Source organism: Marmota monax, unplaced genomic scaffold (assembly GCF_021218885.2).
Source record: "Marmota monax isolate L192 unplaced genomic scaffold, Marmota_monax_Labrador192_F-V1.1 WCK01_AAM20220418_F8-fsc00142, whole genome shotgun sequence".
NCBI classification, from domain to species: Eukaryota; Metazoa; Chordata; class Mammalia; order Rodentia; family Sciuridae; genus Marmota; species Marmota monax.
The window spans coordinates 3059268-3077562 of record NW_026692025.1 but is presented as its reverse complement, the minus strand read 5'-3'; the positions used below and the strand labels follow the sequence as shown (position 1 = coordinate 3077562).

General features: G+C 34.8%; 1 protein-coding gene across 3 annotated transcripts in view; it reads right to left on the bottom strand.

The window, feature by feature from the left end:
* Nucleotides 1–18295, bottom strand: part of Gabra3 (gamma-aminobutyric acid type A receptor subunit alpha3) — a 236062-nt gene that overhangs the window by 38270 nt on the left and 179497 nt on the right. For all 3 annotated transcript variants that reach the window (XM_058582576.1, XM_058582578.1, XM_046453413.2), the window contains one exon: nucleotides 6036–6118. In XM_058582576.1, coding sequence (XP_058438559.1) covers nucleotides 6036–6118 — 83 coding nt within the window. The remainder of the gene's footprint in view (nucleotides 1–6035; nucleotides 6119–18295) is intronic.

Sequence of the window (18295 nt, the reverse complement as noted above, 5' to 3'; positions counted from 1 at the left end):
AATATGGAGATCAAAGCAGGAAAGGCATGAACTAATAAAGGGAGAGAAGTAAAGGGAAAAAAATTAAAAAAAAAAACAATTGAGAGCTGACGGTGTAGTTCAATGGTAGAACACATGCTTAGAGTGCACAAAGTCTTGGGTTCCATCCCAGCACCAAAAATTAAAAAATAAAAAAGGTGGAATAAAGAAAGGGGGTGGGAGAAGGACAAAAATGAGAACAAATTGAAAGATACTTGATTGAATCTCTACTTGAAGCCTGGCCCTATACTGGTAAACAAAGGATAAAAAGGCACAGTAACCACAATTAAGGAGCCCACAATCCATTGAAGGGGAAAGTGTACAACAGTTACAGTGGAAGTTTGAGCATAAGAAATGTGTGCACTAGTGAAACAAAAGCAAGTGTTAAGTGAAACCAGAAATAAGCACTATTGTTCCTGCTCAAAGTTGAATGTTAAAGAAGTATTCATAAAATAGATGATACTCACAAGATGAGGCCACTTTTAGGAGATGGAAAAGGATAATCTTAACCAAAAAACAACAGAACAAAGGACAGGAGGACATTGTACTTAACTTGTCACAATCTTATCAGTTGACTTGGCTTAATAAGTGTGTGCTAGTATACCTATATGTTGCTGACAGTAAATCATTCTTGAAAATTAAATATAAATAAAACCATATACATAGTGTACTATATACTTATACATTATACATATAGTATAAGTATATATATATATTCACACACATAAATAGTATACTGTATACAAACCAAGAGAATGTTCTTACAATAAATAAAAAGTTTCGGAAGTAAAATAAATCCTTAAACTGATATTTAAGACTTGTGACTCTGGTAGTTCTATTTAACTTACTAGGTCCAAAGGTGGTTATTGAAATACTATTCAAAGAGGATCTCTCACATATTCCAACTTTTATTTATTTATTTATTTTTATATTTTTAGTTGTAGATGGACACAATATCTTTATTTTGTTTATTTATTTTTTCTTTATGTGGTGCTGAGGATGGAACCCAGTGCCTCACATGTGCTAAGCAAGTGCTCTACCACTGAACCACAACTCCAGCCCTATTTATTTATTTTTATTTGTTCTTCTTAGTTATACTTCTGAGTTTCCTCCATATACTACCAGGCACTTTTAAACACTTAAAAACTTGCTATTTCTTATTTAACAACTTGCATGTCAATAATGATCATTAAAAAAACATTAAAAAGTTTGGTTCTATACTACTACTAATAAATGTTGGTGAGGATGTGGGGGAAAAGGTACATTCATACATTGTTGATGGGACTACAAATTAGTGCAACCACTCTGTAAAGCAGTATGGAGATTCCTCAAAATTTAGGAAGGGAACCACAATATGACTCAGTTATCCCATTCCTCAGTATACATCCAGAAGATCTAAAATCAATATACTATAGGAATGCAGCCACATCAATGTTTATAGCAGCACAATTCACAATTGCCAACCTATAGAGCCTATCTTGGTACCTGTTGATAGATAATAGATAAGGAAAATATGGTATTACTCAGTCATAAAGAATAATGAAACTATGATTTGCTGGTAAATAGATGGAAATGGAGAAAATAATTCTAAGTGAAATAAGACAGAATCAGAAATTAAAGAGTCATATATTTTCTCATATACAGAAGCTAGAACAAAAGAAGAAAATAAAGAAAAAGAAGGAGACCCATGAAGATGGAGTAGAGAAAAGGGATTGAGGGGGAGGGAGGAGCGATGGGATAAGGGCAGAACAGTGTAATGAATCTGACCCAGCTTTCCTATGTACATATATGAATATACCACAGTGAATCTCACGTTCATATATATTCACAAGGTATTAATTTAAAAACAAACACATATAAATAGCAGAAAGATCAGTAGAGAGTAGAGGAAAGGGAATAGGGAAAGGGAGGAGAAGAGGGTAAGGGAAAGTACTGGGGAATGATATTGGAACAAATTATATTCCATGCATGTATAATTATGTCAAAATTAACTCTAATATTATGTATAACTATAGTACACTAATAAAAATACATTTGTGCCTTTTGGTTAATATAAACACTGTCTTAATTTGGAAACAAACTCTGGTCTAGAGATGCAAGCTTATATGATATGTATATATTCAGCTTTATTAGATTCCACCAAATACTTTTCCCAAAACTTTATGAAGTTATACTCTTTTTGGTTTTGGGGGGGAGCAGGGTATTGGCGATTGAACTCAGGGACACTCAACCATTGAGCCAGTTCCCCAGCCCTATTTTGTATTTTATTTAGAGACAGAGTCTCAATGAGTTGCTTAGGGCCTCACTTTTGCTGAGGCTGGCTTTGAACTCACAATCTCCCTGCCTCAGCCTCCGGAGCTGCTGGATTACAGGTGTTGGATTACAGGTGTGCACCACCACACCCATACTCCTATCAGTACATCATGACAGCACAGATATGTTCTACATCCTCACCAATATGTGATGTTTTCTGTCTTTTTCATTTTGATTATTTCAGTGAGTGAATAGTAATGAACTTTGGATTTTAATTTGCATTTCCTGCTAATGTAATTGGTTACTCTGTGTGTGTGTGTGTGTGTGTGTGTGTGTGTGTGACAGAGAGAAAGAGAGAGAGAGAGAGAGAGAGAGAGAGAGAGAGAGAAAGTATTGTATAAGGTACAATCTCTACCACTTTAAAGATCATAAAGATATTTTATTATGTTTTCTTCTAAAATCTTTACCATTTTCCCTTTTACCCTTTTACATTTAGATCTACAAATCCATCTGGAATTTATTTTTGTGCATGATGTGAAATAAGAATCAAATGTCTCTTTTCTATTCTGTTCCATCAGTGTATACATCTGTCTTTGCAACAATACCTTGTCTGAATTATTATTGCTTTCAAATAGTTGTAGATAATTGATACTGGATTATATTTGCCTGAAAATTATCTGGCTTTATTCTTGCATTGTTTTCTTCTTGTTTATCATGCTTTGTGTTTGCATGCTTTGTCTTTGAATTAATAATTTTCATCAGTTTTAAAATGATTTGCGTTAACTAGTTAATGATTGTTTTTCTCCTTTCTCTGCCTGTGGACCTTCTAAAAATTTACACATTTCAATTTATTTTGCTATGTCCTACGTGCTTCTTACTCTTTTCTTTATTTTGTTTTTCTGTGCTTCAATTGTGCTATTTTTTCATTTACTCACTTTCCAGGTATCTAACATTGTTTTCTGCTTGTTAATCTATCTATGAAATCTGAATTTTAAATATTATACTTTTCTATAAGTAATTTTCAATTTATTCTTCTTATACATTTCAATTTTCACCTGAAATGGTCTTTTTTCTCCTCTATTCATTTTTTCCTCTTTTTCTTCTTGAACATATTAGCCAAACATTTTAAAGTCTTTTTCTATAAACTGCATGTTTTTTTTTATATATTTTGTGTTCTTGCTTATAAATCTTGGTTTTAAGTCATATGGCCATGCTTTTTCATATGACTCACAATTTTTTAAATTAAATTCCAAACATTGCATGTAAAACTGTAAAACTCAGATAGAAGCCTCTCTTCTGAGGCTTCATTCCTTCCTTGCTATGTGTGAAAATTTCACCTTAATCCCATATGGGACTGAGCTGGATTATAGTTTTGCTTAAATCCAGTGTGTCCCTATTCTTCCCTTGTAACTACGACATAGCTCCTAAGGTTTTAAACTGACAACCTGCCATATATTTCTTTTTACCATTGAGAAACTGTGGGAAAGGCAACTCTGCTTTTCAATGCTTTTCATGTTGATTTATGGCCTCATGCTCTGTTAATGAGTCAAACTGAATCCAAGCTGCAAACCAAGGCCAGAATTAGCAAATTGCCCCAGGGATATAGAAAGTTAGATCATAATTTGATGTATGAAAGGTTCTCCCACTTTCTCTAGAGTTTTAGTCTCTTCTATACGTATCCATTCTATACTTTTAGGTTTTCTAGTTGTTTACTATGAGAGCAATGGTCACAAACAATCAACTCTGTCCTACCCAAAATGGAAGTATTACTCGTCTCGTTCAATAGCAGATCCATTAGTACAAAAATCTACAAGTCACCAGAGAGTTCTCTGTCATAATGCTACACATTTAATCCATCATGAGGTCCTGTTGTATCTCCCTTCAGAACATATCCAGAATCAGGACACTTCTCATCACTTTTATCACTATCTCTGTGAGATAATCCATCAGCATCTTTGACTTGAGATAGTTCAATGATTTCCATTATCTCTCCATCATTATGTGTCACCTGAAATATTGCAATAATCATTTATGCTTATATCCTGTCTCTAATTATTTTAAAACTCCCTTGTAATATGTTTTTAAAAATAAGTAGATAATGGCATTATTTTGTTTAAAATATTCTAATCACTCCTCATTGTCCCTTGGCATATAATTCAGACCCCTCTAATGCCCTACAAGACTCTAGATGATCTGGCCCCCTCTTTAGTATCATCCTTTTCCAGTGCTTTCCACTTATTCTGGGAAGCCACATTGTTTGTTCTGATATTTATTGAACAAGCAGATACTTTTCTGATCTTTTCCTTGGGCAGTTACTGTTTCCTAGAGCATTATTCCCTCAGATATCTGCATTGTTAACCCCTCTACTTCATTAAAATTTCTGCTCAAATGTCACTTTTTGAAAAATTTTAATTGACAACATAATAACTGACATTTATGAAGTGCAGTGTGATATTTCAATACATGTATACAATTGTACGAATTATGATTGTGATCTTGTGAAGATCAAATCAGGATAATTAGGGTAATTAGCATATGCAATCACTCCAAACATTCATGATTTCTTTGTGCTGGGAATAGTCCAAAACGTCTCTTCTAGCTATTGTCAAATACATACAAAATAACAACTATCTATAGTCATCCAACTATGCTATAGAACAGTAGAACTTATTCCTCCTACCTAACTGCATTTTGGTACCTGTTACACATCCTCTCCCTAGCCTCCCCAACTCCATATTGTTTCATAATAAAATAGGGTGATCCTGATCACTCTGTTTTCAATTACAATAGTAACACCTATTCTCTGTCTAGGCATGACTGATTCTCCTTATTCTGTAGTGCTTTCATGTTTCCCCATGGTTCTTCTCACTTTACAACCTATTTTATACTTTACTTTTTATTCATTGTTTATTTTATCTTTCACCATCCCTCTCTTATCACATAAACTTCACAAGGTCAGAGGTTTTTGTTTTATTCGTGGATGCATTCCAAGCTCCTAGAATAGAAGCTGACACACAGGAGGCAATCTGTAAATATTTGACAAACTAATGATTGAAAAGATATGTCATACATAATTATTTGAGTCTTTTGATTAGCACTTTCTATTTCAAAACATAGAGCTAAATCTAATTTAGAAATGATCATCACAGATTTTGATATCTTAATCTGATGACTCCTTACATAAGTTACTCTGCAATTCTTAGATTCAGAAACCCTCAATTTTTATTCAACTTTAATTTTTCTAATTCATTTGACAATGGAGTATCTACTCTCTTCTCTGTAAAATTTGCAGCTACTGAGAAATGCAATACTCTAAAAGATAAAGTCTCCAGAGTTTCTTCCTGTCTACCATTTACTTTTGAGAATTGTGCAGAGGTATATCAAGATGCAGGTAGAATGGACACTTCAAAAATATAATCACGTTCTCTGAGAGATCTTGTTCTTAGGAAGCTATTCCTGTGCTATATATCAGCTCTGTTGTGCTCTCTCCTCTGGGCAATTTAGAAAACAGATGTTGATGCTTCAGTCTGACAGAGAAATTAGTCTAAAATGCTGAAGTAAGGTTTGTTGCTAGGAAAGAAAACTCTGTTAAAGGCTGTCTCCTCCTGCTGATCAGTTAGTACTACTTGACTTCACTCTCCTGACCCACTCCCATACCATCTAAAATAAAAGGCCTCAGCTTAAGAAACTTGAAGGGAACAAAATGGGATATATTAAGTTTCTTTTGGAAAAAAGATTAGGTGAACAACTGAGAAAATACATACAGCTTCCAAACTTCAGTGGACAGGCATGCACATCCATGGGAAAATCTTCCAAATGCATAGGACACTCAGCATGAATTGTTAATCTAAAAGAAAGAAAGAAAGACAGAAAATGAAATAATGCTAAATTACATGTTATTCACCATGAAGCTCAGATCCCACTTGACAGCAATTGTACAGTCCTAAGAATGACAGGAAATTTTGCTTATTTAGGTTCTCTGAATCTTTATAAACATATGAGATGAATTAAATGAACTAGATAGGTCTCAGATCAATATTCAGTATTCATATTTTTAGATCAGATCTGAACCCCACCTTAGAAAAACAAATAAAATTTATCTGGTCAAATAATACTTCCTTAGCCACCCTCCAAGAAGACTGGAAATACCAGGTTCTGACTCATTCGCTCCTGACCACAGCTTAATTATTTCTGAAATAATTCTCAGCAGGCTATTATGTGAGTTATCCAATTTAAAGATTGTACTGGAGAAGATAATGTGTAGAAAGAATATATTTTACCCTGATAATGAACAGAAAGACCCAAAAAAGGATTCTGCTGATCACAGGAACTGTTATGGCTTTACTGAAAGAGACGACTCTTGGAGAACACACACACACACACACACACACACACACTTCATAAAAAATAAACACAAAGGTAATAGAGGACATCAGAATCATCAGATCCTTAGAGGTCAAGTCTGAAGAGTTCATGCTTTTTCAACAGAAGCAATAGATAGGAGATTATGCATGGATTTCCTCAGTGGAAATCTGGATGGGGTATGATTTGCCATGTTCATACACTCTCTCTTACATTAGTCTGTCTAAATAATCTATGCCAAAGTTTCCCTCTGAATTATTTCTCATTTTTTGAGGCTCAACTTCGTTTGGCCTAGATTGTAGTCTCTTAGGTAGAAATGAGACCTACACAGTAAACATTCAGAATTCTTTGAAACGTAGTCTTATGAAGTACTTCTATCTAGCTCCTGGTTATATCTAACCCAATTGCTGCCATCCCCCTGAAGTTCTAATAAGTTGAGAAGCTAGTTGTGAATTTTGGTGTTATTCATTTTCCCAGTAGCTTCTTCCCTTAGGCACCCTGCTTATAATTTTTCAGGATCCAAATACACCTAGGGGCCAGAATCTATGCCTAATGAGTCATCAGTATATCAAATAGAGAGGAATATGCCTCACTTTTAGGAATTATCAAAGTTGAGGCAACAAATTTACAAAAGCCTGTAGAAATCCTATGTGCAGAATCTCCATTTATCATCCTCAATCCCAATGTACAGTAACAGTGTAAGGTAGCAGGATTCCAGCAAGAGGATATCCTCCAGGCCACTGCTATCTGACAATGTTTATCTTTGGTTGATGACAGTGAGATAGCAGAGGATATTTATTGTCAAATTATAGATATTCATATGTTTAGGACGGAAAAGAAATTGAATGTATAATTATTATGATTATAATGATCATTGCTAATAACCCATGAGATGTTCACAGAATGTTACAGCTTCTAAAGCATATTCACATTCAGATAATCTTACTCAAGTCTGTCCCTAATATTTGTGACATAGTTATCCTAGTTGCCTGGAAGAAGGATGCTATTTATTCCATTTGTTCCCTTTGGTACCTCTGTGAAGTAAATATTGGAGGTATTATTATCATTCCTATTTCAGAGACAAGAATCCACAGAGTTAAATTGAGTTACTCAGAATCATACAACCAGAGGACAGGAGTGCCAATACAGAGATTGTTTTGCATTAGTTATCTTCTATTTACCCGAAGGTAAATCCCTCCTTGGGAATCTTTTAGTCATACCAGAGATGCTGTGATTATCTATGGTTATATTTAAGTAAACATTTCCTGTGTTTAAGGTAGTTACAGGAAAATACCAAGAAAATAAGGAAGAATCAGAGCAATAACCACTGCTGCACAATGATTACTGTATAAGAGGTGAACAATAATAATTACATATGCAGTTAACTCATTAACATAGAACAGGAGTTGGTGCACTGCCGCAGTCTGGCTGGGCACAAAATCACAAGCCACTCACAGCCTTGTAGATTCAAACAGCAATTCTTTATTCCCGAACTCACACCAGCACCCTACAAGCATGTTCTGTGCAAAATCCACACTCTCCACCGGGCTCTGAATCCCAAATACTCTCTGAATCCCATGAGAACTCAATGGGAACTCAAGGTGCCTGAGGCAGCAGGATACGCCCTATTCCCAGCAGGAATCACCTTAAACCTGGAACCACCCTAAACCCCAATCCCCCCTAAACCCTGATCCACCCTAAACCCGGATCCGCCCTGGTCCTTGAGCAAGGTCACCTTTCATGCAAAGTCACTGCAAATGACTTGGGTCCACAATGGAGAGTCCTTCCTCTAAGCAACATGGGGTAGGCTGACAAGGAAATTGCCATGTGTTGTACCTACTTAGCTATGGCTCTCAGCAGTGCACTATCTGGGTACAGTCAGAATGCTTCCCGGTGCAGAAAAAGCTAGAAGGGATCTTAAAATTAAAGTAAATAGCAAAGTGGAAGGAGAGAGGGAGGACAAGAAGGGAACACTGCATGACACCAGAGGTCAGAGAGCATTAGGATCTAAGAAGAACCAATGGAAAGAACACAGCATTATTTGGCTTGTGAAGTCCCCTGCCCTCACAAACATCTACTTTTTCTTCTCTGTGCTTAGGTGGCATGAGAGAGAAGTGGATGAAAAGGAAGATAGGAAAGTTATTACAAATCTGCTCCTAATCAGAAATCACTACCTTTGCATCCTGTATTTATAATCTATTTGTTGTGGTCTTATTCTCCACATCCCAAGGACTGCTCGTACACATAAAGTAATTTCCCCTTGACATTACTCATAAGAGGCAGTATCTTGGAAATAATAATGTAAGTGGAGAGCAAGAACACAATTTTCTTTATTAAACCCTCATGGAATCTTTTCAGTATCCAACACAAGGAACTGGTTTCTCAGTGAAATATATTTCTCTTATGTCATGAAATCACCTTTATGCCTGAAGAATAAAGGTCAAATTGGTGGGATTTTACAGACTGGTGGAAGAATTGAACTTTTGTTCAAGATACATAGGAAATTTTGTAAATATCCAAGAGATTAGTTAGAGCTGAAAGCATACCTGTCTTTTAGTTCCAACCTCTTGCTGCTTAGAGATGGACATATTGAATATTAGAGATGGGTAAGTACTGAAGGGTACACACTTGGTTTCTGCCTTCCAACCTGGAGCTGTTGCTAATACACATCTGGGTACATATGCTTTAGATATCCTGCTTTGAGCAATATCTATTATTGTTCTGATCATTTGTGAAGTTGTTTCACATCTATCAGCCATGATTAGAGATGCTGACCAGTTAGCTATGAAGAGGTGGCTGACTGGAAAGCAATTGAGCTTGATTTTCCTGTAACTTCATCCCAGAGGAATAAGTGCCTCAATTTTGTCATTTATCCAGATAATGACAATATTTAAGTTTTTCTTCCAAATAGTCCATTCAATAATCTATGTAAAATACTCTTCTTTCCTAGTCTGATCAAGTCAATGATGCAAAATTTAGACGTTCAGAATGATAACATTCACAATAAATGGAAATCACCATTTAATTTATGGGATTATGAACTGGAGGATGATACCTACAGAGTGATGGATCAGGGAGGTTATTTATTACTGCAATCTCATTAAAAGATGAAAGGGATATGAACTAAGATATTAGCAGTAGACATAGAAACAGATACTAAAAACATTTAGGAGGAAAAATAAGAAAAAAATTGTGTTTAGGTATTAGACTATTCTCAACTTTAGTGTACTAAACAGTTAAAAAAATAGACAATAAACCCCTGCCCCAACAAAACCCATTCACCCATTCACTATTTATTCAATAACTTCATGGATGTCCAGGATATCAGGAGGCATAAGTCACTTGGCTGTAGTTCTCTGACAGCATGGCTTTTGCATTGACTATGCTCTTGGCCCAGAATGTTCTTCTTGCAAATGCCTGGATGACTAATCCTCACATTTTTTTTCAAGTCTATTCCTAATTACTCCTTCTAAATGGGGCCTTCTCTGTATTCTCAGTTTTCTACCCACCGCATGGATAGTAAACATTGCTATGCTCTTTCTTTCTTTCTTTCTTTCGCAACTAACCTACAACATACTCTATATTTTTTTTTCGATTCATTATAAGGTTAGGTATTTTTATCTTTTTTTTTCTTTTTGACATGTGCCAAGAACCTAGCACATTATAGGTATTCAAGAAACACCCACTGAATGAATGAATTACTGGATAACTTATTTCTTAAAGACCTATTTATACTAAAAGCTTGCAAAGAGTAGGTGTGCATTAGGCAAGACAGAGTTTGGGGATTCTTGGGGTTCCACAAAAAACAGTATCTTGATGTGATTAATTAATAGAATAATATCTGGGCATATAGCTTCTTTTATAAAATTTTGGAACTAGAAGAGCTTTATATAAAGCATCTAGTTTTATCCCCCCATATATTTTATGTATGAGAAAACAGAGGGAAGGAACCTGCCCAGAATAATCCAACATCTCTGGGAAAGAGCTGGTTGAAAGTTTCTTGACTCACTGATGTTCAACAAATATTTATTGGTTACCTACTATGCATCAAGATATTGTCCTAAACAATGTAATTATATTAGGGAACTTATGAAGATTGTCCACTTAGGGCATAAATTTGAGTGGAGTAAAATGAAATAAACAATATAAATAAGTAAATTGTAGAGTATATTAAAAGGTGATATGCCCCAGGGAGAAAAATAAGTATGGGTAGAGAGTATATGGAGGTATTGATTTGACTAATATTTTAGGATAATTCTGGCAGCTGTGTAGAGAATAAATTGAAACAGGACAAGGACTCAAGCAGTGAGATGAAATCTAACAGTGATCACGACTCTAACCTCTTGAAAATCTTGAGATAGAAGGCAACTTTCTCAACTGATAAAGGGCATTTGAAAAAAAAAAACCTTATATCTAGCACCACACTCAATACTAAAGAACTGTTACTTATTTGTTCCATGAGGCAAGAATGTCTGTTCTGTTATTTACCACATTATTAGAGATTTTAGCCACTCCAAAAAGAAAACCAACAGGACATGACTATTATAAATATGGAGTTATTTTTAAGGAGATGAGTAAAATATTCTAGATTAGATAGATATCGGTGATGTTTGCACAACTGCAATTATGTTATAAATCATTTAATTGTGCACTTTAAAGAAAGGGTGCATTTTCTGACATACGTATAATATTTCAGAAAAGCTGGCTAAAATTAGACAAGCAAAGAAATATAAGACAAAAATTGGAAAGCAAAAATCTAACTGTCTTTGTTTTCAGGTGATATGTTCAGACATTCTGTGAATATATATTTAGAAGATCTAAAGCCATTAAGATGTCAATTCTTACCAAATTGCTCTATAAATTCAAAATTTCTTTTCAAAATCTCAGAAGTTTTTCTTTTAGTAAAACTGGTAAATTGGTTCTAAAACTTAAACCAAAACACAAAGAATCTAGAATAGTCAAAACAGCAAACTACAAAGCTTATATACAACAAAGGGGAAATAATTAACAGAGGAGGCAACCTACAGAAAGGGAAAAATATTTCCAAACTAGACATATTGCAAGCAGCTAATATCCAGAATATATAAGGAACTCAAAAAACTAAGTGATGAATGTTGGTGAGGATGGGGAGAAAAGGAACAGGTATAAACTCTTGGGAGAAACATAAATTGGTACGGCTATTATGTAGAACAATATGGAGTCTCCCCAACAACCTAAAAAACAGATCTATCATATGATCTAGCTATTCCAATGGGTATGAATGCAAAGGAAATGAAATCACTATGCCAAAGAGATTACCAAATGCCCATGTTTTCTGTGGTACTTTTCACAATAGTTCAGACATGGAAACAGCCTCAGTGCCCATCAATGGATGAATGGAAAAATAAAATGCTGTATATATCCAATGGAATATTATTCAGCTGTAAATAAACCACAAAGAACTGGAGGGCAATATATTAAGTAAAATAAACCAGACATAGAAATACAAATACTACATATTGTGTCTCATATGTACAAAATACCCCAAAATCAATCTAAAAGTAGACTAATGATTATTAGAGGTTGAGAAGGATGTGTGTGGGATAGGTAATGATAGGTTTGATTTGATACAGGAAAACTGTATGCCTGTGTTGAAAAATCACACCAAATTCCACTAAAATGTACAATTAATACATGCTAATAATAATAATTTTTAAAAATGAACAGACCCTTTCCCAAAGCATAAGCAAAAATCATCTAATAATATATTATAAATTTAAGAACTAAATTTTTTAAAGCAGAACATAGGAAAAAAATCTTTGTTATCCTGTTAGGCAAAGATATCTTAGACACTACACCAAAAGCATGATCCATAAAAGACAGAATACTATAAATTAGACTCCATCAAATTTCAAAACTTTTGCTCATCAAAAGACATCACCATGAAAATGAAAAAAGGCACAAAGTCTATGGATATATTTGTGAAATATATCTGATAAAAATATTTTTATCAAGATTTTATAAACTCTCAACAAAGTAGATATAGAAGAAATGTACTTCAACAGGATAAAGACCATATGGTATGGCCATAAGGTAAACCTACAGTAATATTATATTTGGCAGGAAAAATTGATATGTTTTCCTCCAAGACAAAGATGTCCACTCTCATCACTCCTATTCAAGAGTACTGAAATTTATAGCATGAACTATTAGCAAGTAAGAGAGGGAAAAAGGAGAAGACAAAGGGAAAAGAAGGGAAGGTAAGAAACCCAGATTGGAAAGAAAGAAGTTAAACCGTTTCTATTTGCAGACAACACGATCCTTTATATAGAATCTCCAAAAAAAAAAAAAAAACTGTCTGAAAACCATTAGAAATAATGAACAAACTCAGTGAAATTTAAGAGTACAAAATCAACATATAAACAACAAACAAAAATTAGTGGCATTTCTATACACAGTGAATTATCTGAAAAAGAAAAACAAGACAAAATATCCCATTTATACAGTCATGAAATAATAAAATAAAATACTTAGGGACAAATTTAACCAAGGAGAGTAAAGCTCTTCACAATGAAAACTATAAAACAGTGATGAAAGTTCTTGGAGAAGATACAAATAAATGGAAGAATACCCTGTGTACATGAATTGGAAGAATTAATATTATTTAAATGTTCATACTACTCAAAATGACCTATATTTGTTAGAATAAGTTATAATCTATGTATGTATAATATATTAAAATACACTCTATTGTCATGTGTATCTAAAAAGAACAAATTAAAAAAATAATAAAATACCTATACATTCAATGCTAGTCCTTTGAAAATACCAATGATATTTTTCATGGAAATAGGGATAAAAACCCTTAAAATCCACATAGAACCCCAAGAGACCCCAAGAACCAAAGCAATCATGAGCACAAAGAACAAAACTGAAGGCATCATGCCTCTTGCCTTCAAATATACTACAAAATTCTGGTAATCAAAAGACCATGGTACTGACACAAATGTAGACACAGAGACCAATACAATAGACAATAAAGACCAGAAATAAATTCATGTATTTATAGTCAAACAATTTTCATTAAAGATGTGAAGAACATACCATGTGGAAAGGACAGTCTTCAATAAATAGTGTTCTGGAGACTAGGTACCTACATGCAGATGAAACTATATCTTTTGTCTTATCACATGAAAAGTCATCTCAAAATGAGTTAAAAGCTTAATTGTAATACTTAAAACTATGAAACTACTGGAAGAAATCATGGGGGATAGTTCCATGACATTGGTCTCTGCAATTATTTTTCTGGATATATCTCAAAAGCACAGACAAAAATAGATTCATGGGATTACACTAAGTATAAAGCTTCTACATGGCAAAGGAAACAATCAACAAATTAAAGAAACAATCTACAAAATGGGAGGATATTCTCAACATTTATTTCAGTGATTTATGCTATGCCATCTCTTTCACTTAAGAATCCTTGCTATTGACTTAAAGCCACTAAGAAAGTAATTTATTTTTTATTCCTTTAGAATTACACAAATTATAATGACACAGATATTTTGTGCCCTTATTTCATCTCATTGTTTATATGTAGGTACATTTTCAAAATAAGCACACTTATCAAAGATTATTCTACTATGCTATGTGCTGATTATTTTATATTTAATTATACTTTATGAATTTATGAATCATATTCATAAATAAGCAAGTAATTGTTTTACACTTTTATATATATAGTGCTTTGCATTTTAGAATTTTTTTGGAGGATACATATGTCTTATGTACTGAAGTAGAATGAATACCATATGCAAGTCATTTGCTTTTATTTTTTATTGATTAGTTTTAGTCATCCATTTTCTTTCAGATGGAAATCCAACAAAAGCACCAACACAATGGGAAAAAATTTCCAACTCATAGTATCCATGTCCTCACCTCCTGCTATTGTCTGAGTGTTTGTGTCCCCAAAATGCACATGTTGAAAATTAATTCTCCATGAGAAAGTGTTAAGTGGTAGGACCTTTGAAGGTGATTGAGTCATAAGGTTTCTGCCTTCATCAGTGAGATTAGGGCATTTATAAAAGAAGGCCTAGGGAGATTGTTAGCCCTTTCTGCCTAGTGTGCAACACAGCACGTATGTGCCCGCTTCGAAGCAGATACCTAGCCCAGACAATGAATTTGGGTCTTAGACTTCTAAGCTTTCAAAATCATAAGCAAAAATTTGACTGCTTTTAAATTATCCAGCCCAGGTTATTTTGTTCTAGCAGGCTAAATGGATTAAAAATGTGTTCATTTGCCTTTGACCAAGGAAACAGGATCATTCTAAAAAATGAGGTTCTATTGCTCATATTTTGATAACTCTCACTTTACTAAGCCACTTTGCCATTTCCTTACCTATCCTCTACCAAAAACTCTGGCACACATTCATTACCCAGAATGTTGTGGAGCTGTACATTTAACATTTGTATATCTTAAAATATGCATGTTTACTTCAGTTAAAGAGTTTTAAAAACTGTAAAATTAATATGAATGAAAATGAGTTATGTAGAGCTTCACAATGCCCCACATAAAAACATCAAATCATTCCTAGATTTTTATATGTGGGATTCTGATTTTTTTTTGTACTGGGGATTGCACCAAGGAAGCTTTAAGATTGAGCTACATCCTTAGCCCTTTTTATGTATGTATGTATGTATGTATGTATGTATTTATTTATTTATTTTTGAGACAGGATCTCACTAAGTTGCTGAGGCTGATCTCAAACTTGCCTTCCTCCTCCCTCAGCCTCTTGAGTCATTGGGTTTACTGGCCTGCCTGATTTTTTAAAGTGGGGACAAAAACAAGGAGGAACCCTGGAGGAAATACAAGTTTCCACACTAATTAGAGTTCTATGGGCTAAAGGCTACTGAATATATGTATTGGTTATTCAGTGAGGCTGTCAACCTGTTAAAGGTAATTTAGGAGGGGACAGCTTAAACTACATAGAAGATGAGGTTCCCTAGAGCTCAGGGTATGCCCCACTGTAGATAATCTGTCAACTTGGCATTTTAGAAGTATAACAATCTGCTCTGCACTCTGAGGAAAGTTATTTCTAAAAACTAAAGTATAGACAACACTATATCAAGAGCAGCTGAGGTACCAGGTAGGCTGGTTCTATAATCATGGAGTAAAGGGTAAGGTCTAGGATTTACAGTGAAAAAGAAAGGATAGTAAATCACTTATAGCCATTATCGGTGCAGGATGAGTCACTTGAAATATATCCCAACCAAACACCCAAACCAAGCAGTGCATTAGTCACAAGAATCCCAGTTGTCTGCAGACTTCCCATTAAATCCTCAAGGCACTGACAAGAGGCTCAGTCCACCGGAAGGAAGGTGATCACTTTACTATTGCATTTAGCATTTGGAGGGAGCACATTTGAGTATTACCAATTACCTCTGAGGTATAGCTCCATCAGTCATTGGCATTTTTCCATACTTTCCCTCACTCTCTCTCCATCTGCAAATACTTGTGATTTCACTAAACAAAAATGTTTCTTTGTTCCCTGCCTGAATGTCCTTTTCTCTTTATTTGTGCAATATATTTACTTCACTTTGCTAAAATATGACCTCTGCTATGATACTTTGTCTGTGTCCTGTAGGCATAGTGGTTACCCAAGTTCACAGAAATTTCAAAGCACTTCAAATACACGAGTGCTTACCACATAGGATTTTCAGTATCTGTGTGTTTGTGTTTTGCACAAGTCTGAGCAACTTGAGAGGGGATCTCAAGTCTCAAGCAATCATCATTGCACTTCCATCCTAGGATGGTGGTTGGCACATAGCAGGTGGTAGATAATGCTTCTTTATCTGAAAAATATGTCTGAAAGATAGGCAGATGAGATATTTCCATCCCATTTTCCAGAAGAAGAAACTGAGACCCAGTGAGAAGAAATGTCTTGCTCAGGATCATACTACTAATGTGTGCCAGAGTTGAGACTCATATCTAGATTTCCTGATTTTACTCTAGATGCTCATGCCACTGCAACATAGGGTCTCCACTCTAAGAGTAGCATCTAAAATAGTTGGGGATTTTTGGAATAGGGAGACCCTTCTGTAAATCCTTCTCATTTAAAAATGAGCTTTGTAGCAAATTCAATCTGCCTAGTGATGACTTTCCTGCTTTTGAGAAGTGGAAGTCCTTCTTATTTCAAGGCCCTGATTTTCACCTGGAACTGGAAAAATGAAATAAATGTGATAACTCCCAGTAATATTTTCCTCCTCCCCTATGTCCAGCTCAAAAGCCTGTTTTCCTGAGAAGCCCTGCCTTATATGGGTCCATGCCCCCAAGTCTGAGGAAATACTATGAGTTTTTAGCTCATAACACGCCAGTGTTGGCTTTTCATGAAACTTCCATTATGAATTATAGAGGTGTAAATGATGTGTCCTATCTTTCCTTCTAAGATGTGAGCTCTTGAAGGACAGGGGTTGATGTCATTGCACAGAGCACACCGAATAATTTTTATACTATTTCTTGCTTCTCATCTCATTTGAAGCTTCCTCAGAACTCAAAATGAGCCACTCCATCTCTTCTATGCTCTTACTTCTGTTTATTAGAGTGAGGTTCACTAAGTGCGGCTCTGTGAGTCAGTTGTTAGTTCAATGAATAAGGAACTGCAGGTGGAATCCCCTAGAGCAAAAGCCATCATATATATATATATATATATATATATATATATATATATATATATATATATATATCCGCATGAAAGAAAGAAAGCTATCTATGCTCAGTTGCTCTGGTTACATTAAATCCGATATAACTAACAATCTGGCTCAAATGCTTTCCCGGGTTCCTGGTCATTTCTGAGGCACTTTCTATAATGAAAATTCAAGTGCAAGCCATTTGCATCTAAACTAGGGAAGAAGGAGCTTTATTGTTAAAGTTAGGGAGAAGGGGCTCCTGCCATCATGCAGCATTTATCCTTCAAACAATTTGTCCTTGTAACACCCCAAGTGCATAAGCAAACTGACCCAATCACATAATCAAAGAATAAAGGAAGGCATCATAGACTTAATATGACAGAAACTCTTTCTTAATTGGTTGAAAATACACTTTTCCTCTTGATGATTCAACACAGAGAAACTAGTGCCTATTTCCTTTTAATTTGGTTCAATATAGGATACTATTACCTTGTAACATAACACATAGAAGACAATTAATGTAATGTATTCAATTTTACAAAATCCTATTGTGTCAAAGTTCTCTTGGGTTCCAGACCTGCACTTCCAACTGAAGCCTGTCATGTCCATCTCAGATTCATTATTTAAAATTGATACACTGGGTGGTGGGGTTGTGGCTCAGTGGTAGAGCACTCGCCTAGCACATGCAAGGCCCTGGGTTTGATCCTCAGCACCACATAAAAATAAATAAAATAAAGATATTGTGTCCAACTACAACTAAAAAATAAATGTTTAAAAAATTGATAGACTGAGCATTGCCTTATTAGCAGAAGTTGTATGTTATGATGTGAAGGAAAATTTTTTTCTTTAACTATGACTTGAGTTTCTATACCACCTCTTCCACTTATTACTGATGTGTCTTTGCCCTACCTAAGTTCAGTTTACTAACTATAGCCATGGAAATATTAACAATAAAACAAAACCCCCAGAGAGTGGTCATGTGCCATAACACATGTCAC